This window comes from Bactrocera neohumeralis, chromosome 6, assembly GCF_024586455.1.
Source record: "Bactrocera neohumeralis isolate Rockhampton chromosome 6, APGP_CSIRO_Bneo_wtdbg2-racon-allhic-juicebox.fasta_v2, whole genome shotgun sequence".
In the NCBI taxonomy this organism is placed as follows: domain Eukaryota; kingdom Metazoa; phylum Arthropoda; class Insecta; order Diptera; family Tephritidae; genus Bactrocera; species Bactrocera neohumeralis.
In genome coordinates this window covers 40,075,365-40,098,953 of record NC_065923.1, presented here as the reverse complement: position 1 = coordinate 40,098,953, position 23,589 = coordinate 40,075,365, and the positions used below count along the sequence as shown (strand labels likewise).

At 36.8% G+C, this 23,589-nt stretch overlaps 1 protein-coding gene across 3 annotated transcripts in view; it reads left to right on the top strand.

Annotated features, from left to right (window-relative positions):
• LOC126763573 (bifunctional heparan sulfate N-deacetylase/N-sulfotransferase) overlaps nt 1-11,301 on the top strand; it is a 294,385-nt gene extending 283,084 nt beyond the window's left edge. For all 3 annotated transcript variants that reach the window (XM_050481213.1, XM_050481214.1, XM_050481212.1), the window contains 2 exons: nt 3,759-4,111; nt 10,008-11,301. In XM_050481213.1, coding sequence (XP_050337170.1) covers nt 3,759-4,111; nt 10,008-10,110 — 456 coding nt within the window. In that variant the 3' untranslated portion in view covers nt 10,111-11,301. The remainder of the gene's footprint in view (nt 1-3,758; nt 4,112-10,007) is intronic.
• The last annotated feature ends 12,288 nt before the right edge of the window (nt 11,302-23,589 follow it).

Here is a 23,589-nt window from a genome sequence, read left to right as displayed (position 1 = left end):
GTTGATAAATATGCCTATTTGCATTATTAGGCCAGAAATATATATAGCAACCTTCGTATGTGTGCATACATAATTATAGTTATGGTTGTGTGTGTGTGTGTGTGTGTGTGAGAATATTCGTTTTCTGATTTTTGATTTTAATTAACGTCAATTAGTGGTTTGCTCTCATACAACTGTGGCACCGGTCAGCGCGGTCTGGCTGCTGGTATTGGCCATTTATATATGGTCAGTATAAATTGGAAGACATACACATATACTTTTTGTTGTTACCAAATATCTGTGTCGGGCGGTTAGAAGCGCCAGGTAAAATCATATCTTCTAAAAGAGGGCTGTCATTCCACTAGAGTGCATCTGGTGAGTATGAAATCTTTTCGGAAAGCTTACCGTTACAAATTGCTTTCGAAAGTGAAATTAAATTTACTTTCTGTAAATAAATTCTTGTTCATAATTGATTTCATGATAAAAGGTTATAAATAGATAGATTCAGCGATAGATGGGTATGTTCTTCGCCTTCCTAAAGCTACGAATCTATGTATATATATTCAAAAAGCTTATAATTATGTATATCTTAAACCACAGCCACTTCATACCAAGATGTTCACTCTTTTTGTCTTTAAGCGCATATTCACTATCAGCACGCTGAAAAACCTTAGAACTCACACTTTTAGATATTGAAGTAAACTAACGAGTGGAGAATTAGAAGATCAAAGTATGTATAGTCTTGACTGATTCGCATCACTGTGCCGATAACTCAGATTCATATCTAAGAGCTTTCGGATTTTCGAAAGTTTAGTGTTTGGTGGTCCAAGTGTAGTCTTTAACTTTGGAATCAGCTACAAATCCTTATCGACTCGATTCTTTTCGTCTACACATGTCACAACTTGAACAACAACAACTGATTTTGGACAACTTTCACGAAATTCTTCTTGGAGTGATTTATGGTATGACCTCTGGTAAATACTGATCCTTGATGCAGCTTTATCGCCAAGAATTGAATTAAGCTCCTCTCTGTAATGTTGCTGAGTTAACTCACGTCAAAATTTGTAAAAAATAATACGCGAAAATCTTCGCGACTTAACTCCATTTTTTGTTCGAGATGAATATTTTAAGTTACTGTAAACAACACAAATAGAGCTCGTATATCAAAGCGTTCTGAGCTTGCATACGATCAAAAATGACAAAGCTTACGATCAATTTGTGAGTTGCCGGCTTGCTAAATTAGGTTGCCGACTCCCGAAATATTATAAAGTAACATCTGTCAAAAAGATCAACTCCGAAAAAAGTATTGTCTCATTAATTTTTTTTTGTGAAACTTAAATACTAATTTTGTATGGGAAAGTAAAAAAAAATATTCAAAGTGTTGGCCATTGCTATTTACTCACAGGCCAATAGAAATGTTCGTCTTTTAAAGCAAATCAAAAAATCCAATTTTCGACTTCTGCGTAGGAATCGAAATACTGCTCAGCCCATGCGTGTCCCATCGAGAAAACAAATAGTAATCAGAAGGAGCCAAGTCTGGTGAATACGGCGGGTGGGGTAGTACTCAAGTACTATGATTATATCCTGAACCGATTTAGCTTTGTCTACAAAATTTCTTTGGCGTGTCTTCTGGCCCATTCTGGTCGTTTTTCGTTCAATGCATGGTTCAAACTTATCATTTGTTGGCTGTAGCGATTATTATTAACAGCTTCACCAGGTTTTAGAAGTTCATAATATACCACACCCTTTTGATCTCACTAACCACATTGCCTTCTTACCGATTCAATTTTGCAGTCGATGTCGATGGTTGCCCCGGATTAACCCATGATTTTCTCCATTCAGGATTCTTAAAATTGATCCATTTACAACGCCAGTGACAGTTCTATGCAAAATTTCGGGTTTCCCTTTATCTCTCATTCAGTTTATGTGTCCCCATTTTTCACACTTTTGGATTTTTCCCAAAGCTTTAAAACGGCCTGAAATTGTTTGTTGTGCAACATTTAATATGACTGATAGCGCATGATCATCATATGCCTCCATAAAAAATGTGATGTAGTTTGTTGAATGACTGTAAAGTTATTGAATATGTTTGATCTGTTTGACAGATGTCATGCCAACCAATCAGAAAAAAATGAAGCTCGTTCACAAGAAATGTTTCTTAGACCTAGCAAGGTTATTTTTTTCCAAATAGAACAAATTCCTTGTACACCGTTGGTCATGGAGGACTTTTTCAAGAGGATGATTCTCAAGATAAGCTTAGTAGCTGTCAATTTATATCAATATATCAATATAAAACTATTTACGTACTCAATTATATAACTGGATGATAAATTACTTGTAGATTTCTTTCTAAGGGGTGATCCATTTATAGTCTGCCTACTTCTTTTTAAAGGAAAAATAATTAAATTTTAATGGAGAATGTTTGTTACCATTTCAAAAAACATTCTTTGGCATTTAATTTTGAAGATTATCTCTTTCAATTGTTGGCCGCGGCTACGTCGCAGATGGTCCATCCGTTGAGTGCTATTTTCGATACCTCGTTCGAACATTTCGACTGGTAATTGGCGAATCATATGCGTGTTGTTTTGCTTCAAGGCTTGAATCGAAGCGGCATTGTCCATATAGACTTTAGTCTTTACATATCCCCAAAGTAAAAAGTCTAACGGTGTGAAATCACACGATCTTGGTGACCAAACCACCGGCCCAAAGCGTGAAATATCTGCTCACCGAAATGTTCTCTCAATAAATCCATTGATTGATGCGATGTGTGGGAAATGGCGCCATCTTGTTGAAACCAAAAGTCGCCGAGATCATGAGCTTCAATTTCAGGCGTCAAGTAGTCGGTTATCATAGAGCGATGACTGTCGTCGTTGACGGTTACGTTCTCACCGGTATCATTTTTGGAGAAATATGAACCGATGATTCCACCGACTCACAAACCACACCAAACCATTGTTTTCTCTGAATAAAATGGCAGCTCTTAAATATCTTCTGGTTGTTGTTAGTCCCAAATGCGGAAATTTTGCTGGTTTACATACCCATCGAGCCAGAAATGGGCTTCGTCGCTGAACAAAATTTGACTCGAAACCCTTGGATCTTCGTGAAAATGTGCAAAAGTCCAAAAACGAAACGATGTCGCTGGGTAAGGTCGAGCGGCTTCAGTTCTGGCACAAGCTGCATATTGTACGCTTTCAATTTACGATCTCGACGTAAAATGCGCCAAGTCGTTTCTCACTTCAGTCCGAGTTGCTGCGAACAGCGTCGAATCGACTCTCCAAGATATTCGTGTATAGCTACGGCTGCTATATTTTCTTCAGTGCGTGCTGGACGTGGTCCATTCGGTCGAATATTATCCAGTAATTTGAGACTCATTACTGGGTTTCAAGATGGGTTTAATTTACATCCAGAAAAAATTTCAAAAATAGGCCATTTGAGGACTCTAAATTGGCCTTAACAATCAAAACAAACTCGAAACCACCATTGAATTATAAAATATTGCTTACAGAGCTCAAAAACCTTCCATGGTTAGGAGGGCATGCAATGCAGAACCGAATTCACTGAACTTAATATGTTTAACGAGTATTCAGAGAGACAGAAAATAACGTGAAATTCTTGCTAACCTTTAATTTAAGAATCAATTCCATAAGTATCATTATAATTATTTAATAAATTAAAGCTTTCTGTTTCAAAAAAAATTAATAAATTGCACTTTACCAACAATAATCCCATTAAGCGCTAATAACTGTAGACACTAAAATATTGCTCTCCGCTCTTCACAGGTAATCACAGCCAGCGATTCGGCGCCGAAAGCTCTAAAGGATTTACGTAATCGCTGCCTGAATCCCGGCAAATACGCACAACACCTGGAGCATTGGCTGGCCTACTATCCCGCCCAACAACTGCATATCATCGATGGCGAACAGTTACGACTCAACCCGGTGGATGTGATGAACGATTTGCAGCGCTTCCTCAAAATACAACCGACGCTCGACTATTCGAATCATTTGCGCTTCGATGCGAAGAAGGGATTCTTCTGTCAGGCACTCAGCGAGAAGCGCAATAAATGTTTGGGCAAATCGAAGGGCCGTCAATATCCGTCGATGGACGAGCGCAGCGCCAAGCTGCTGCAGCGGTGAGTATTATCTTGCGTGTGTGTGTGTGTGTGTTTAGTGTGGCTTGGCTGCCAACATATCTCTGGTGTGGGCGTCTACAATTGGCTAACAATTGATGTGTGAAATGTCGGAATGCGCGCCGATTGTTGAGTGGCCGAGTGAAGTGCAAACTGGCGTTGCGGCTCTACGCACTTTCGATCCGCAGATGCCGGCGTAACTTCGATTGCTGTGTGTGGTTGCTGCAGCATGTCGAAATTCAATTGAGATTGCGTGGCATTTACATACTGCTCGTGTGCGCCTGAGTGTATGCTTCAATAAATCTAAATGGTTTGCCTGTTTATTTTTGATGTTTTTGTTGTTGCTCAATTTCGCATGCTTGATCGCTTGCCAGCAAAATGCCGTCGCCGCTGCTGCTGCTGCGACGTTGGTTTAGGCAAAGTGCATTTCACTGTTTCCTAAATTGCTTTTCCGTTTTTGTTTCGCCAGCCTTGCCAGCTCAACGCTTGACTGGCACCTCACCGGCACTTTTGCGGCGTGCAAACAAAAGTTGTCTACGTCGCTTATATATCTCGCATGTGTGTTTGTATGCGAGCGCAGCCGCACACGTGTCGCTTGGTCGACATGTTCGGTTCTTCTGCCTTTTATTTTCAACCTTTTCTCGCAGCACTTTTCCGGCTATCAGTGCTGCCCGCGTGTTGGTTATCGCACGACGGCCAGTGTGCGGCATCCTGCAGTGACAGTTCCAACTTCTGCTTTCATTCATTTTTAAAGTTCCCCATTCAGTTTGCTGGTTGCTGTTGATCCACTTCACTTCTAGTCGCACTCGGTGTTGCCTGTCGGCTATGGCAAGCACGTGAAAGCTTGTCATTTTGTGCGACTTTAGATACCTATATGAGTACGTACGATTCTACTATGGAACCTACATATATATGTTCCTATATAGCTATATGCCTTACAGGGGCTCTTATGTAAAGCTTCGTATTGATTTCTAAAGTAAATTTGATTTTTTTATCGAAAAATGTTGAATATTTTTCCATTTTTCTCCTTTAAACAATGACGTCCCCGAATACGAGTGAATTTGACTACTTTTATTCAACTCCATCGAAATTCCTACTGCACTTAATACGACCTTCTAAAAGTTCTGTTATGCTAAAGCTAGTCCTTCCTACCTATGGGAAGCTTTCCGAACATTTTTCAGGCAGAAGTCTTTGCCATAAGTTTGTGCATAGTGATAAACCTTCAACGCAACGAACGTATAACCATACTGAGCGATAGTCAAGAGGCACTTAAAACAATCTCTGCTTATGGAAGCAAATCGCTATTGGTAAAAGAATGTAGGATGTAATCAAGTGCACCTCATCTGGGTACCCGGTCACAAAGGTATAGCCGGGAATGAACTGGCTAATGAGTGCATTAACATGGTGGGACCTGAACCCTTCATCGCGGCGGGTCCTCATACCAGAAAGAAGCTGCCCCGCAAGAAAAAAAGGGTAGACAGAGAGAGGTATTTGCAACAACTCCAAGGTATGTGCCATGCCAAGTTGCTAATGGGTGGCTACAACCTTAAAGGAATATGTAAACCTCCTCAGGGACGAACTCAGCCTTTGTCGCTTTCTACACTGGCCACTGCAAGCTGAAGAAGCACTTCTACAACATGAGCTTAGCTTCTTTCGCAAATTGCCCGTTCTGCGACAGGGAGCTTGAAACTCCAGAACACCTACCTGCTAATTGACTGCATAGCAGTTTGCAGATGCAGGATAAAGGCACTAGTATCCATGTTTCTAGATAGAGAACACATTGTCTCTTTAGCACCTTGAAATTTATCAATATGCTGTGGCCAGGTGAGTCGTTGTGATTTAGCAGAGGGCACAATAGACCTAAGGTCGCAGTGCAATCCTCGTCTAGCCATCTTGTTTTATCTAGTCCTACAATCATTAGTTCTTATTGCCATACTAGGAGCCTTTCTTCGTAGCTTGGTTTTAACAACTGTCAAGCATCACATAACCTTTACTACTACTAGTTTGTAGTGCATAAAGCTTTTTTAGACCTAGGAATATCTAATACTCCCATTGCCAACTCAAAAAAGTGTATACATATTTTACAGAATCTCTCTTCGGAACATACTAAGAGGCTCACATCAAAGTTCCTATACCACTATTTGAGATACGAGTAGGGAGTAATTCGTTTTCCCCGCGAAGAGTTCATTAAAGGGTTAGGTGGGTTTCACTCACTTAGCCTAGCTAGCCTCGAGCGCCCAAGTTCTCAAGGCGGTATCTCCGAAACTATTACTCGGATCAACTTGAACATTTAGGACAGTATTCTACAGGTGGTGTAGAATTTAATAAGACTTTTTGAAATTTTCAAACCCACCTAACCCCTTGAGGATATATTAACTTTTCCAAGAAGTTCGTAAAACCCAAAAATAAATGTCGGAAACCCAGGAGGAGTCGATCTAGTCTGTCCGTCAGTCCGTCAGTCCGTATATACGCGAACTAGTTTTTCAGTTTTTGGGATATCGGTATGAAATTTTGCACACGTCCTTTTGTCTTTGTCGGAACCGCCGATATCGGATCACCAGAGCATACAGCTGTCATACAAACTGAACATTTTTCGATCCAGAGAGCACCATATTCAAATGCTGTGTTGCCTTTTATTGCTGTGAGCTTAAAATATAGTATATGCTATGGAACCCCAGTAGCATCATGCCTTTGTTGTGATTATTAAATGTTGTTTTTGTTGCAACATTCTTTATGCGCCGTCAGTCTCTGGCGCTCCCTAATAATGTCCACTTAATTAAAATTGGATTAATTTCGTGGATTTTAATAAAGTTCGCTTTTGCAACGAAGTACCGTAACGTTCATAATAATGGCACACTCACACATGTGCAGCTAGTCATAATTGCTACAAATAACATATATGTACATATGCATATATGTATATACATAGGTGCATATTGCCCCACAGCCGTATGGGCGAGCAGCACAACTTTTAATTAACCGGTGATTAATGGTGTTTACTGAATGAGTTATGTAATTATTATGGCTGCTTAAATTCATAATTGAGGTTAAATAGAATATTTGACTAGCAAACAATGTTGAAAGAAGTAAATGAAAAAAAATCAAATTAAATAAAATAAAGTAGAAGTATTACAGTCATAAGTATAAAATAAATAAAATAAATTATATAAATTTTAATTAAAAACAATAATAAAAAAAAATTAAAGATTTAATTATTTTTACTCCAATCAATATTAAATAATAATGGTTAAAATTTATTTGGCGCCGACATATTTTGCTAATTCCAGAACAGTACACCAAATGGGTTTTCTCTTCAATAGTACAAGGTGGCGCAAAAATAACCTTCCGATGTTTTTTGGCTGTAATTTTTTTTTTTAAAAAATGAAAAACTTTCATTCTGCTTGTGGATTATTTTTATTTTATTTTATTTTAAATTTTTTTACATCAAGTCGAGAATATGATATCATGTAAATGGCCGCCGCCACAGTTGATTGCCATTTGAGCCCTTTTTATGGCATTTTCCATCACTTTGGTCAGAACTTCCGGCGATAGGTCCTCACATTCTTGACGGATATTCTCTTTAAGAGCTGCAAGAGTCTGAGGCTTGTTGACATAAACCCGCGACTTTAAAAAGCCCCACAAAAAGAAGTCTGGAGCGGTCAAATCAGGCGATCTTGCTGGCCAGTGCAAATCGCCAAAACGGGAGATTAGGCGCCTGGGAAATGCATCCTTCAGCATATCGGTTGTGGCACGTGCAGTGTGTGCCGTTGCACCCGCCTGTTGGAACCACATGTTTTCCAATCTCAATTCATCAAGTTGCGGCAAAAAGAACTCGTTGACCATTGCTTTGTAGCGCTCACCACTCTCCACTCACAGTAACCGTTTGGCCTGCGACGTCTTCGAAGAAAAAAGGTCCAATGACTCCTCCAACGAAAAAAGCACACCATACAGTAACTTTGAGCGGGTGTAATGGCTCTTCGTGGGTTACACGCGAATTTTCAGTGCGCCAGAAGCGTAAATTTTGCTTATTACGTACCCGATGGAAATGGGCCTCATCACTCATGATTACTTTTGATGAAAAATCATCTTCCTCTTGGTGGTGATTAAGGATGACTTGAGCGTATACTAGACGCGATTGGCGGTCAGCAGCTAACAGCTGATGCACCGTCTGGACTTTGTACGGAAACATCTTCAAATCTTGTACCAAAATTCGCTGTAAACACCGTCGACTGATACCCATTTGCGAGGCACGTCATCTGGTCGATGTCGACGGCGCTTCTATGACATCCTCGGCAACAGCAGCAATATTCTCTGCAGAACGGCTACTCCGGGGTCTGCCACGCCTGGCAGCATCTCACGTTGTGCCAGTCTCTGCGAGGCGAGCGGCTAAACGTCGCAGTGTTTCACCAGTAGGCGTCGGAACGGTCATCCAAAGGATCTGGGAATCTGCGACGAAACTCTTGTTTTACGTAATGATTCACCATAGACCAAAGTCACCGACCGATTATTTTTTACGCAAAAATTTAAACAAAGTCCGACAAATCAATGAAAATTAAAAACTGCGTCTAAAACGACTTGCGACAAAGTAAGCAATTCAAATCTGTAATCAGTATTTTCATGGTTTTGACAGTTCCACCAACTAACGGGGTTTTCAATAAAAGCTCTAACAAAGTTTTTTAAATAAAACAAGAAACGATTTGGGATACCAATGAAATTCTTTAATCCTGTGAAAGTACATTCGATTCGCCATTATGTATGGCGGCCAATTGACTGGGCCATTCCTTGGGATAACATGGTCACCAAACTTGGTTTTTAATAAATCAAATGTGACATTCGCGTGTGGCTTGTGGCGCCATCTTGTTGGAACTACATGTTGTCCAAGTCAATATCATCCAATTCGGGTCAAAAATATCCGGTTATTATTCACAGTAACGTGCCGGTCTTAATCAGCATGGAAGAAGTACAGCCCAATGACGTCGCCGACCCTTAAACGGCACTAAACCGTAGCTTTTTTCGGGATGCAATGGTGACTCATGGAGTACGTGTGGATTGCTGTCTGACCAATAACGCATATTTTGCTTATTGACGAAGCCATTCAGCCAGAAATGAGCCTCATCGCTGAAGATGATTTTTCGATAAAAATCCGGAAAATGTTCAAGTCGTTGCTCAACCCAACTGACGAATATGCGACGATTCTGGTGGTTCATTTCTTGCGTCACTTTGATCTTGTAAGGATGTAGGCAAATATCTTTTCGCAAAATTCGCCACAACAACGTCACAGAAATGCACAACGCTTGAGAACGACGTGTGAGAGTCTGATTTGCAATCAGCAATACTTGTATTCTCGACACTACGGGCACGTCTTTGTCTCACTGGCTTGGGAACATTTTGTGAATTCAAATTTTTCCACTAGACGCTCAATTGTTGATCTGTTCATCGTTCTAATCGTAGCACTCTTAAAGTTGAGGCCACTGACTCCGAATTTCGGTAGTAAATTTTAATAATTTCGACTCGTTGTTGGTTCATATATCTTTCCATGATGAAATGGCAAACCTTACTGAAGAGAAATGTAAAAAGAGCGAGAAAAAATATGGCGTCGTTTGTAAGTCTGTCCTTATGTTTCTATATGTATGCCTATTCGTAGCTTTGGCGTTGAGACAGCGTCTTCGGTCAGCAATCTGTATTCACGCAAATCTCACAAATGTTATTCTAAAGTTCTCTGCATTTCTGTCTACACATCCTTATTGAAATATACCAGGAACATTATCTGAATGAAGGGTGTTATTAACTATAGGCTCGTTCTGCCTCGTTTAATATTATTTTTTCACATTTTTAATAAAGTATTTTCTCAGCAACTGTTTTACTAATCCATCATTTCTTGCTTTTCTCCTCCATTTAGCTACTACCTCAGCCACAACACAGCGCTGGTGAAGCTGTTGAAGAAGTTGGGCTCACGACCCATACCACAGTGGCTGAAAGACGACCTCTCGACGGGCACGTGATAGCTAATGCAATTCCGGCGACTGCGCAACAAGCTGCGAAAACAATTCGAAATGGTGTTTGTTAGACTCAAACAACAGACGGACACGAACAACGACAACGAGGTGATAGAGGAGGAGGACGAAACGCCTAAAAGTATACCGTACAGACATCACAGACGCAACAGCTGGACACGCTATTAGCGGAGCACAGTCGTGTGGAGCAAGACAGTCGAATCAAAAAATTGTAAATTGCAAGTGGAAGTGTGTAGAGGAGAGGAGGTGAAATGAATTAAGCATTTAGGCGTAGAAAGGAAAAATGTGAAACCATTGAAGTCAATATCTAATTTAATGTAATGTCCTAAATCAGGCGTATTGTATAGCTAACTAGTTTAAGGCAAAACAACTAAAAATCTGTTATATGTAAGTATGTATACGATAATGTAAATTTAGTGTTAAGTCAATATATGTATATGTAACCATGTATATGTAAATGTATGCTTAGGCAAAATGGCGGCAGTCGACAAGTCACTCGACTGCATTCAATGTAATTAAAAATTAATATACGCTTGTATGTGTGTGACTTTATGTGTGTACACATGTATATGTTTAGTTTATGTTTGTGTATATATGCATACCCAACAACATTATATGTATAGATATTAGGCAACTATGTGCATAGTGTATAGATGTGTTAACGCCATATTACATGTGTAAGTGTGTACATAAACATGCAAACATACGTACATTCAACCATACAAAAATTAAATAAATGAATGTGTTTTAGTGACAGCTAGTGCATACATATCTCATAAGTACTGTATAGTTGTTGTAATAACTGTAATCAGCATCAGCTTTAATTATGGCGCTAATTATGTGCGAAGCAAAAATAACAAAAAAAAAAACAACAACAGCTTGGCAGCAAACAATACAACGGACAAAATTGATTTGTAGCGTTGCCAGACAATTCCAGAATTATAATGTAAATGAAAATTTATTTTTTTAACACACGCATGTTTGGAGAAAACAAGGTTTCTCGGAAATATATATATGGCAGTGATAAACGCCCTGCAATAGCTAGTGTAGACAGGGTGCTTCGTAAAAAAATGCCGAAAATGCTAACAATTTTAATTAATATCTACAGAAATTGTTGTTGAAATTCAGTCAACGAAATGTAAAATAAAACATTTAACATTAATATACTTTCTAACTGTATTTATGTTTTTCTTTTGTGCTATGATTTACTTTAAGGGGGTATTCTGGTTTAGAAATTCGAAAAAATCGATTTTTTTTTTGCATATTTTTATAGTATAATCCTTCAAGAAAATGTCCCTAAGAGGATTTTTCGAAATTCAAATTATTTTCCGAGTTACAGCTCATTTTGTGAGTCCGACTCCGACTCCGACTCCGACTGCGCGCGACTAGTTCTCAAACTTTAAACTCGTTTTTCTCATAACTACTTTTCTAGTAACGGTGTGCATGATAGCTCAGGTTCTACTCAACCGATTCACTTGAAATTTTACACAGAGCTTTCTTATACATTATAGTATCGCACTACGAAAAGCTTTCGAAAGAATTTTTTTTTATTTTTAAAAAATTCCGAACCACAAAAAACAGGGAAAATACGAAATTTTTTTTCAAACCTCCACCATTTTGTAAAAAAATTTTTTTTTTTTTTCAAAAACGTTTCGTAGTGCGATAACTACACTTTTACTCTTCACGGATTTCGCATAAATTTTCATTTTAGGTCACGGAAAGGATTTATATCCTGCACACCAGGACAAGCCATTGTTTCATCAGTCTCTACTTCGCCGACCTGCAGTTTTTTTTTTAAATTTAATTTTTTTCTTATATTATTTATGTTTTGTATTCTTAGAATATCAATAAAAAGCATGTAAAAAAATGGATACTCAAAATAATTTTTGATTTTTTTTTATCGCGTCAAAAAAAAATACCTAAAATTCGGGCTTCTAAACCAGAATACCCCCTTAAATATTCTAAAATGGCAGCGCCTATTACCGTTTTCAACTCAACTACATTTTGGTTATTGTTCTGAAATTTGGAATTATAGATATCGTCCACTCAATCCGTCAAAAAAAAATCGGTTCTAATGTTAGCAAACTACAACTTTTTTGTGGTATCAACTTTATCTCAGTGTGGTTGACTGCTCTATCAAAATTATACTTAGTATCAAAACTCGAATATGAAATTCTTGGTAGCAGTTGTAGTTGAGCTTTACAGCGCTTGTTTAAGAAAAATATAAATCGAAATTTTTACATAATTTTCAAATATTTTAATCATTTATTTTGTAAAAATAACAGGTCCATTAAAAAGTTCCCGTCCTTCCATATTTTTTCTTATTCAACATAGTTCTCTTCAAAGGTGATACACTGATCATAACGACCCTTCACTTTTCGTTACCATTCTTTGCTTCAAAATAGGCCTTAGTTTCGGCGATCAACTCTCCATTCGACGAAAATTTCTTCCCAGCGAGCATTCATTTAACATTTGAGAACAGGAAATAACCGCTGGGGACCACATCGGGAGATAACGCTGGATGCGGAAGCAATTCGAAGCCCAATTCATGCGTTTTGGCTATTGTTTTCACTGACTTGTGACGCGATGCGATGTCTTGGTGAAACTGCACTTTCTTTTTCTTTAAATTCGGCCGTCCTTGCTCCAATAATGCCATGTAATTGTCGCTGTTGATGGTCCTTCCTTTTCCAAAGTAGTCAACAAAATAAGAAAAGTTGCTTCACCCAAAAAGATATAATTGACAAATTAATGATCCGACAGCTGTCAAATTTATATACGCGCGTGTTGAAGGTTTCTAGTAGCGCCACCTACGTCTCTTGCCGGGGAATTTAAAATTGACCTGTTAGATAGAAAAAATAAAGCGACAAATTTTTGAGCTTGTGGCAAAAATCCAGAAACTGGACCAGTCGGCACACTTTTTGAGTAAAATTTAATGAATGCTCCCCTTCAGTCTTTTGTGTTTTAATCCACTGTACCAAATACGGTATTCATAATATTTAAAAGCATTACAACCATAGATATCGTAGTCTGCACCAGCCAAAGTTAAAAGTTTGCTTAAGGTTTTTATTAATATTCCTTCCCTTGGTAGTAGACAAAATGCTTCCCTATTTAAATTGCTTCAAGGAGATTGCAATAAGCTTCTTTACGGATGGGTCAAAGCTTGAGTAGAAGCTTGGTAGAGGGGTATTGTCAGGAACTCTCTATCAACCTCAGTTTCAGGCATCCTGCCTATTGCAGTGATTTTAAAGCCGAGGTTGCTGCCATTAAGGTGGTAGTATATTTACTGCTCCGAAGTACTGCCTTCCACTATCCACTCTGATAGCTGGGCATATATAGTTACTAAAGTCACTTTGTAAAAAAACTAGTAAGGGGGCCAGACCAAAACGGAATCAGGCAACTATAAAACTGTGAGTTGGCAAGAAAGGGTAGGTTATAAGTAGAATAGGGAACGGGTCTGTGATCCCAACTCCTCGCGTGTACTACTGGATAACTGGACTTCGCGGAAACTTGGCCAGCGCTGTATTACAATCAACTCATGTGATGTTGCAAAATTCTTTTCGCCCCTTGACAAGAGATGCAATTAACTTCTGTAAGGCTAGTATCAGCCTATGGTAGTTGTGCGGGTTCCAGCAGGACAACGCCCTACCGGCGTCCATGCTGCAAGGTTGAGAATCTTACCGGACGCCAGTTGTAGAAGCAGTATGGAAGAAGACAAGGTTGAAACAGCTCAGCATTCATACATTTGGGAGCTCATACTTTCAGATATCCTATCAAACTGGAGGGAATAGAAATAAAACGCTCGATCAATTATTTATGGCCACAAGGCGTTTTGCTGACTCGTACTCACACTGCTTATAGTAGTCCAAGTGCAATCTCTGCATCGGCCATTACACCGAACCTTACCTATTTAAATGAAAATATTTTATGAATCTAAGTTTTTCGCTTAATTTTGAACCAATATCGTGCCGCAACCATCGTATTTGCCTGATTTAGCTTTGTGTGACTCCTGGCTATTCAGCAAACTAAAACCTCGGCTCCGGGGAAACCGTTTTGTGTCAAGTAAAGACTTTAAACGTGAATCACTAGGCGCATTGAAGCTTTCCGGAAATTGAAAGCATTTCAAAAAAAACTTGAAATAAGTGTATTGCGGTCAAGGGGCAATACGTTGAGGGGGACAACATGGATTTAGGAGAATAAATTAAGAATTTTAAAACTATGAAGAAAGTCTTACTATTTTTTGCTCATATTAGTATGCGAATATTCTCTAAGAAGTGCAGTGCCTTCATTGATTTTCTTACAAACGGGTTCATTGAATTCTTTCAAGATCCTTAGTGTGTTCCGGGGTCGATTGCTATGTATGACACTATCAATACTTCCTTCGAAAATATTGTGCATGTCGATTGCAGCCAGTTTGAGCGGTAAATTTTTTACCGACGAACAGCTGTCCACTATTTAGTCTCAATTTCACAAACAATGATTTCAATGATTTCCCAATGTTCGAAAAAATTTCAAACGAAAAAGTTTCTGTATTTCAATAGGACACCAGAGTAGGCTTCGAAAGTGAAAAGTAGGTTTGTAAAACCGATTTAAATCCAACAAAAGGTGCATTGCAAACATACAAACACTCTTGCATATAGAGCGCTTATCTGCATAAAGCCTAATTAACTGCTATAAATTGTAGACTTTATAAAATAAAATAATTACAGCAAAACTTTTTTAATGTGCGATTCGGCCGTAATTTAATGTAAAAATAATACTTTTTAATCATAGCCAAATGCTTTAACATTTTAATACTAGCGATAAAATAAAATAAATTGCATAAACTGTCCGTCTCACAAAAACTTCACGCCCAAGCACGATTATTTTCATGCAAAATTGCGCTTTAAAAATAGAAAAAGTTAATTTGAATTGAAAGCAACAAATTTCGCAGAAATATGGGAAACCAAAACTAATTAAATTAACAAACAGTAATTTCCTCATATTTGTTTTTATTAATTATGCGTGAAAAAAATATTTTGCAGCGAATTTAATTCCTAATTGTTGCACCGCTTGGTGAAGGGTTAATTGCTCATTCAAACCTTAAGTGCATAAATATTTGCACAGTTCATTAAGTTTGGCAAATCGCATTTATATGGATACATGACTGACTAAAAAATATATTTGTATTTATTGGAAGATCTTAAAGTATTCAAAAATAATATTTGTCAAGCCTTTATTTCGCTGGGCAGGCAATTTTGAAGTTGGCTCATTTAATATCTCATCTACCGTAAGCTCTCCAAGGCATACCATTATCATAGAGTTAAAAAATAGGACATGCTACTTTGTCTTTAAACTAGCTTTTGTAGAATAAACTTGTTTGTTCGATTCAACTCTCTTTCCTCACCCAGCTCTCTTTTCAACCTACCAATTCTCGACTCCCTCGCTCTTTTACTTAGCGCTCCTTTTGTTCTGAAAGAGTTTACAATTATACAGCTGAAAAAAAACAATTTACTTTCTAATAATAATAATAATAATAGAGTAATATAAACTATCTTCTTTTAATTTTAATTCTGGTCTAAACGCATGAATTTTAGGAATTTTTTACTCTAAGATAAAAAAAATGAAAAACATTTTTATTATCCATTTTTTTATATGTTTTTTATTGACATTTTAATAATATAAAAAAAAATTGCAAGAAAAAAAAACTAAATTCGTCGAGATAAAACGGTTGACGTGATTTCAACCCTTGTAGAGATCTAAAACACAAAAAACAAGAAGATTCTTCATTAATAAGGATGTCGTTATCGGGTTGATTATTTAAAAAAAAATATAATAATAATAACAAAACCCCGACCCGATTTTTTCGACCTTTTCGAATTTTTTAAAAATACATACCATTTCAAAGGAATCTTCAGTAGAACTTGAGATTCATGTCAACCACCTCAAAAAAAGTACTTTCGAGAAAAACGCGTTTAAAGTTTAAAAATTCAAATACAAAATTTTTCTTTATTATTTATCCAAAGATCTGTAAAAAAAATGTTCGTGTCTGAAAAAAATAGTGTCTTTGAGGCTAACTCGAGTATATAATATTAATTTTTTGCTTTTTAACTTACGTTTCCCAGAGAAAAAACTTCTCTACTCTTAATAACGTATATCAAATTATACAGCCGAGAAATTAATTTGGATTCTAATTAGAATAATAGTATAAACTCCTTTGGTTGCAATTATTTTTATCGATATATGCCAGTTGCTTGTTCGATTCAGTTCTCTTTGTTACCCAAAACTTTACTCCTTTGATTAGAAATATTCAAATAAATTATTTCGGTTATTGTTTTTTCATATGTCTGTAAAAAATGTGAGTATCTGACAAAATTAGTGTCACTCAAGCTTACTCGGTTAGAGATATCTCGTTTAGTCCTGCCTTTCAACCTTGTCTCTTTTACAATCCGAAAAATCTATATTCCTCCCCAGCGTATATAAAACAAGAAAAAACGTTAACTTCGGCTGCACCGAAGCTAATATACCCTTCACAAGTGCATTTCTTTTAGTAACTATGTGTTCAGTTTTTATATAGAAGCTATATGCTATAGTAATCCGATCTGAACAATTTTTTCCGAGATTACATTGTTGCCTTAGAAAATATTCGATACCAAATTTCGTGAAGATACCACGCCAAATGCAAAATGCACTCTGGGGAGGATGTGGCGGGAATTGTCCCACTTAACCACAAAGCAGAATGCTTCATGTATATATGAATATCATAACGAGAAATTTCGAGTTTTATCAGAACGATATTTCCAAATGGAGCAGCTTCTGAATTAAAGCAAATATTTGAATACTATGAGTACGAGTATTACACAAACAAATCATATTTTTACAACTATTAAACTTTGTTCGACATGGTGCGAGTGTATAAAAATGCCATTAAATACAACTTTATTTTTATTACCTGCTTACCTATATTTACTACTGAATTTATTGCTTTTTAAAGCTTTTATGAGGTTCCAATGTAATTTTTTTTTCTGCGACAGAAAAGCTTACAGTTAGTGAGAAAATGTGAAAAATGAAGGTGGTAAGATTTTTTGGCGTTTTTTTACTTGTACTTGATGAAAATTGTTAGAAACTTTTATATCGTCACCTAAAATACAAAATAACGTAATATCACTTTTCATAAGTTTCCGGGCGAAGGAAAAACGATATAATAGAAACCACTAATATTGAGAAAAATTAAGATTTGGTTATAAAATGGTTATAATAGGTTGTCAAAAAAGTCTTGCGGTATTTTCGCTAGTTGGCGCTGAAAGCGCGTAGTTCTAGTTTTATTCGTCGCATCGGGTCATGCTATACCTCTTTGGAAAGCTCATTTCATGCGCTAACACGAGTTTTATTTCTCTTTTAAGTCGTTCGTGAGTTATATCGTCGCAAACATGGACCAAAATAAAGAGAAAATACGGCATATTTTACAGTATTACTACGATAAAGGCAAAAATGCATCTCAAGCCGCCAATAAAATTTGTTCAGTTTATGGACCCGATACAGTTTTCATTTCCACCGCACAACGATGGTTTCAACGTTTTTGTTCAGGTGTAGAGGTGGTCGAAGATGCGCCACGCTCCGGAAGGCCTGTCGTCGAAAATTGCGATAAAATCGCTGAATTGGTCGAAAGAGACCGGCATAGTAGCAGCCGGAGCATCGGTCAAGAGCTGGGCATGAGTCATCAAAAATTCATTTCAATTTCAATAAAAAAAAAAAAAAATTCAATAAAAATACCGCAAGACTTTTTTGACAACCCATTATATTGGTTATCATATACTCATATTGACTAGAGTTTTCGTGATAAAATGGTTATACATTGTATTGGTTATTATATCTGGGTAAACAAATTTAATGTTTTTTTGCCATTTTGTAAAGCATTCATTTTTCCATTAAATCTATGAAACAAAAAAATTATTGAAATACTTTGGAGGCGATATTCCATTTTTTCTAACTGATAATGAAAAAAAAAATCTGAAACTGCAAGGTGCTGAACCTTGCCGCTACAATTAAGCGCTCATCCTTGGAAAGATATTCTTAGAGGTTTTTAAAAGTTTGTGTTTCAGTAAACAAAGAGCAAAAAATTTAGCCACCGTAATATGTATATACTTGTATATACACTCGTGGCCACGCAAACCTTACCACTATACTCTCTTAAATTTTTTTCGGACTTTTTCGTTCATTCGGGATTTTCTTCAATTTGTATTTTTTTCTTTTTTTTAATAAGCATAAGTAAACTAAATTATATTATCTAATTATAATTATAGTTTTTAATTTATTACGTTTAATGAGTAAAACACAAATTAGCTTTTCTGTGCTTATACAAAAGTGGCCGATTTTATTGTTTTTAAAGAGATACACCGACTAAACTTCGTGTTTCAATTAAAAAAAAAAATAAAAAAATATTATTTTCAAATTTAGGGTAAATGAAATTAATATGAATATGAAAAAAATAAAAAATATAATTTTTTCATCGCACATCAGTCTCTTACATTTCGAGCTCATTTTGTAAAGCTCACAATTTTTCAATTGATTTGTCTGTAGCTGAATGTGTTTTGTTTTTAATTTTTAATATTTTTGATTAATAACTTGTCATTAACTTATTTCAAAATAAAAAAATTCTATGCCGCAAAAAGTACCGCTATAAAATGTAGTCAAATATGCACAATACTTGCAAATTTTAAGTGGTAAGGTTTGCGTGGCCACGAGTGTATATACATATATATTTTCGAAATTAACTAATATCAGGCCACTCTAGTTGATATGTGATCTATAAGTTCAGAAGCGAATGGAGCTAGCTTTAATAATATGTGTTTATGTTAGTAGTATATGAGCTATGGTTCTAGTATCCAATATTATGTACTTTGACCTAGTTGGTCTGGATTTTTACATTTTTTGTTTCTTTCAATTAGTCATGTCTGCCATTATAACCAAATAATACTGCAATGAATATGCTTTTAATTCATACTAACAACAACTAAGCCTAAATAAAAAGCTTTCCTTCAAAATATCCACACATTAATATTTTGTCTTATACATAAGTATGTATGTATATAAATAAGTCCGTGAGTGCATAAGCTCCAGCAATACTTTGTATATAGAAACCCCGCTGCTTTAACACCGAAATGAATGTTTAACTATTATCTGTCTATTAATATGTATAAATGTAATTAAATTACAACAACTATAGCAAGTCGATAAATTACAGTGTCAGCTCCAACAACTTTATTGATTTTACCATTTTAGATAAGTTATGTGTGAATGTGTGTCGCTTTACAAAAATAAACAAGAAAAAAAAAAACAAACACAAGAGAAAACAATACAAATATAAATAACAACAAGACAACAGCAATTGTATAAGGTATATTAAATAACAAAAACATATTCATAAAGAGACAATAAGAAAACAAAAAACGAGTAAATAAACGAATAAACAAATATTCTGAAGGGAAAAAAGCAATTTTTTATTTGAATTGAAATGTTGCATGGAAAATGGATGGACTTTTACATGATTTTAAATATTGCAGGTGGGTAAATAGTTAATTCATAATGCTTAAATCAGAACTCGAAAGATCAATTTCAACGAGAATCCGGAGTTGCTTTCATCGCAGAGGAGAAACCTATTTATTATTTCACCGTTTGCACTCCGTCGCAAATACATATTTACTTGCCGTCCGTCTGCAGAACTTTAATGGAATTCACTGTTTGCACTCCATAGACAGTAGAGGTTTGCCTCTCAAATTTTAAATTTCCTCGAAGGCTAAACGTCGGTGACCCTATAAAATATACATAACTTACTTCTTTTGAATTGCCGATTCGAAAAACACGCGAAGTATAAATTAAAAATTCACCTTCGATCACAGTATACAGACCGTCTAAGATAAAAGGGGTATGTAAGAATTAATCACCAATTTTAAACAGATAGTTTTCAAATCTCTGAGAGGCTCTTTTATGCCAAGTTAAATTTTGACTATTTCAACTTGCTTGAGTTTTATTTTGGATAAGCAAGAAATTCTTAGAATTAAATGGGAAGCACCATTTTCACCGTTTAAATGACGTGTTATGCGATTTTTTATTCCTACAATCCACTGGTCCAAATGGGAGCGTGTCATGCCACTCTTTCCGCCAATTTTTGCATAATTTATATGACACATGTCCTTAGAAGCAAGAAGGCAGTAGATACAGTGGCTACCGAAAAGCGACACATATACTGGGTTGCAGGGCACAGGGCCCTTTCGGGATACGAGATAGCTGATGAGACTGTCAAACAAGCCAACCGCTAACTACTGTACTATTTTAGTTTATAAGAAAGTTATTAAAAACGCTACACAATGAAATTTCTAAAAGGGCTGACAGACGAACCAAATTCGTGTGAGTTCGAAAGCCTAAGGAGCAGACAGAATTATCAAAATCATGTGAAAGGGAGCGAAGGGAAAACACGCAGGCTAAGGACTACACAACCGTTGTTGGACTAATTACAGGTTACAATAGCATTATGAACGACAGGACATGCAAAAAGTGCACGGAAGTAGGCATGAGAGAGACGTTGGAACACCCATTTTGCTTATGTCCGGCCTTATCGAGCACTCGGCTTTGGTGCTTCGCAAGGAACTCAATAAAGCATCAGAATTTGATACTAAATTGCACGTGAACGTAAACTTCAGCTCGTATTAATAATAAACCTCCAACTGGCATTATAAAGGACTTGTAGGTCTAGGCATCCAGTCAAATTTGAGTCATATCTAAATTTTTCAATAGGGACACTACAAAAGTGAACCGATAGGGAAAGCAAACGACGCCATATTTTTCCCGCTCTTTTTACATTTCTCTTCAGTAAGGTTTGCCATTTCATCATGGAAAGATATACGATCCAACAAAAATACGAAATTATTAAAATTTACTACCGAAATTCGGAGTCAGTGACATCAACTTAAAGAACGCTACTTCCAATTTATAATCGTCAAAATCGTCTTGTCAGATCAGCAGTTGAGCAGCTAGTGTAAAAATTTGTTCCTGTGCTAGTAAGCCAAAGAAGTGCTCGTAGTGTCGATAATATTGCTGCCACTAGCGTATCAATTGAGAAAGACCCACAGCAGTCTCTCATATGTCGTTATCAATTTTGTGAAAGATCTTGCCGCAAATCCTTACAAGATCAAATAGACGCAAGAACTGACACCTCTTGAGCACAAAGCAATGAGCAACAATTTGAAAAGGAAAAGGAAGACCTTCAATCCGTTGGAAAGACCAGATGGAAGGAGACCTGGCTTAGATTGTAATCACTAATTGGCGCCACAATGCGAAAAGAAGAAATGACTGGCGCGCTGTTGTTAACTCGGCTCTAACCGCGTAAGCAGCGTCCATGCTAGTAAAGGAGAAGAATAACAACTCGAAAATGATCCAGATTTTCATCGAAAAATCATCTTCAGCGATGAGACTTATCTCTGGCTGAATGGCTTCGTCAATAAGCAAAATATGCGTTATTGGTGAGGCAGCAATTCACACATACTCCATTAGTCACCATTGCATTCCGAAAAAATACGGTTTGGTGCGGTTTATGGGCTGGCAGCGTCATTGGGCCGTACTTCTTCCGTAATGATCAAGACCGACAAGTTACTGTGAATGGAAAACGCTACCGCTCAATGATAACCGAATATTTTTGGCTCGAATTAAATAATATAGATTTGGACAATATATGGTTCCGACAGGACGGTGCCACAAACCAACCAGTGTTGTGTGTTATCTCACGAAATGGTCCAGTCAGTTGGCCACCTCGGTCGCACGATTTGACGCCGTTAGACTATTCCCTGTGGGACTACGTCAGACTATGGTGTATGGCAACAAGCCAGCGACGATTGATGAGCTTCGTACGAATATCGAACTTGAAATTGTAGCACTATCGGTCGATTTATGCTTCAAAACCGTCGAAAATTGGGTTCAACGTCTGGACTTCTGTCTGGAGTGCCAGTGGTGGCCATGCAAAAGAAATCGAGCTCCATACAAAATGGCTTCGAATGTACTTTAACATGAATAAAGAATTTCATAGATATCCCGAACCGATTTTGTTATATTCTTATAGCGCTCTAATTTAAAACCCGTTATTTACAGTTAGTGAATTGTAGCAGCGTTTTATCGGGATTTGGGTTATTAAATATTGTGTAAAATATCAAAATTGACGGTCTTAAAACAAATCAGCTGAAATAATATAAATTCGGCCGCCTTTAGTTATTATCGCTTCCTGTAACTATAACTGTTTTTTTTTTTTTTTGATTCAAAAGGCGTTATTAAAAAAATATTCTAACGGTAAATAGCTGCATTATTAGGAAGGTATATACTCATGTGTCTATCAAGGTATTCTCAATATTTACACACCAGCATTTCTTTCATCGTCTTCAACCACCACATACAGGAGAGCTTTTATTATACTAAAGTACTAAACGGAAATGCTGCTTATGGTACATGCGCCTATCCTGTTGCTTCAGCTTTTCATAATAAACAAGTATTTTTGGTGGAAAAGCTCGATGGGTAGAACTAAAGCTTCCGATTTGCAAAAGGTTAGCGGCATATTTAAGTAAAACAAAGCAATTTTTGTTTTTTCCATTGGAAAATAAATTTAAAACACGTTTATAGTATATACATATATACGTTATCAATAATTTTTCAAAAGCATCAGCGAGATTTATGTGAAAATATCTCTTTAAAAATGTAGTGGAATATCTATCAGCGAATATAATGAAAGTTTCACTGCATGATGCCCATTTGGTACGAGTACACAACCCACTTGAAGGTCAACAATGCTAAGAGTACAGAGTTTAAGAGAGTTTAGTAGCAAGCTTGCTCTTCCCTCATAGCTAATCTCTCTCTCTCTCCTTCATAAAGTTTTCTTGTGCCAGTTTTGCATTTATGTTTGCTTTGCGTATGCAACATTGTCGAGCTTTTGAGTTTGACACTGACAACGCGAACGCGTGCTGCCGGCTTGGTGAAGAAGCTTACAATGTCGTGCATGCTTATTTAGGCACAATTATTTTATCTCTCAAAGTAAAAAAGATTTTGGCAATTCAGTTTATCGAGTCTGGAATTATGTATGTACATATATTTAGAGAAATTCTTTTTATTGAGTCTGGAGTTGTGTCTATTTAGAGATTAATCTTCAAGATTTTGTTTCACTTTATAAATTTTATGTTTTGTGAGTGCTGAGTTTACTAATTCAAGTTTATGAACTGAATTTGAAGACTTTTCGAAGTTTTCTGGTATAATTCATCGAAATTTTACGTAAAATGCCATTTAATCACCTTCTTCGCCGTATCTCAACAAAATGCCCCGCTATCTAATCATTTTACCAGCCGCCACTAGCAAACGCTCAACTGTGGCAACGCCACCCGCCAACTAAGTTGGAAGATAGTGAAAGCAGTTCATGATAAATGCTAAGCGAAAGAGAACTTTCAGTTGTCGGCCAAC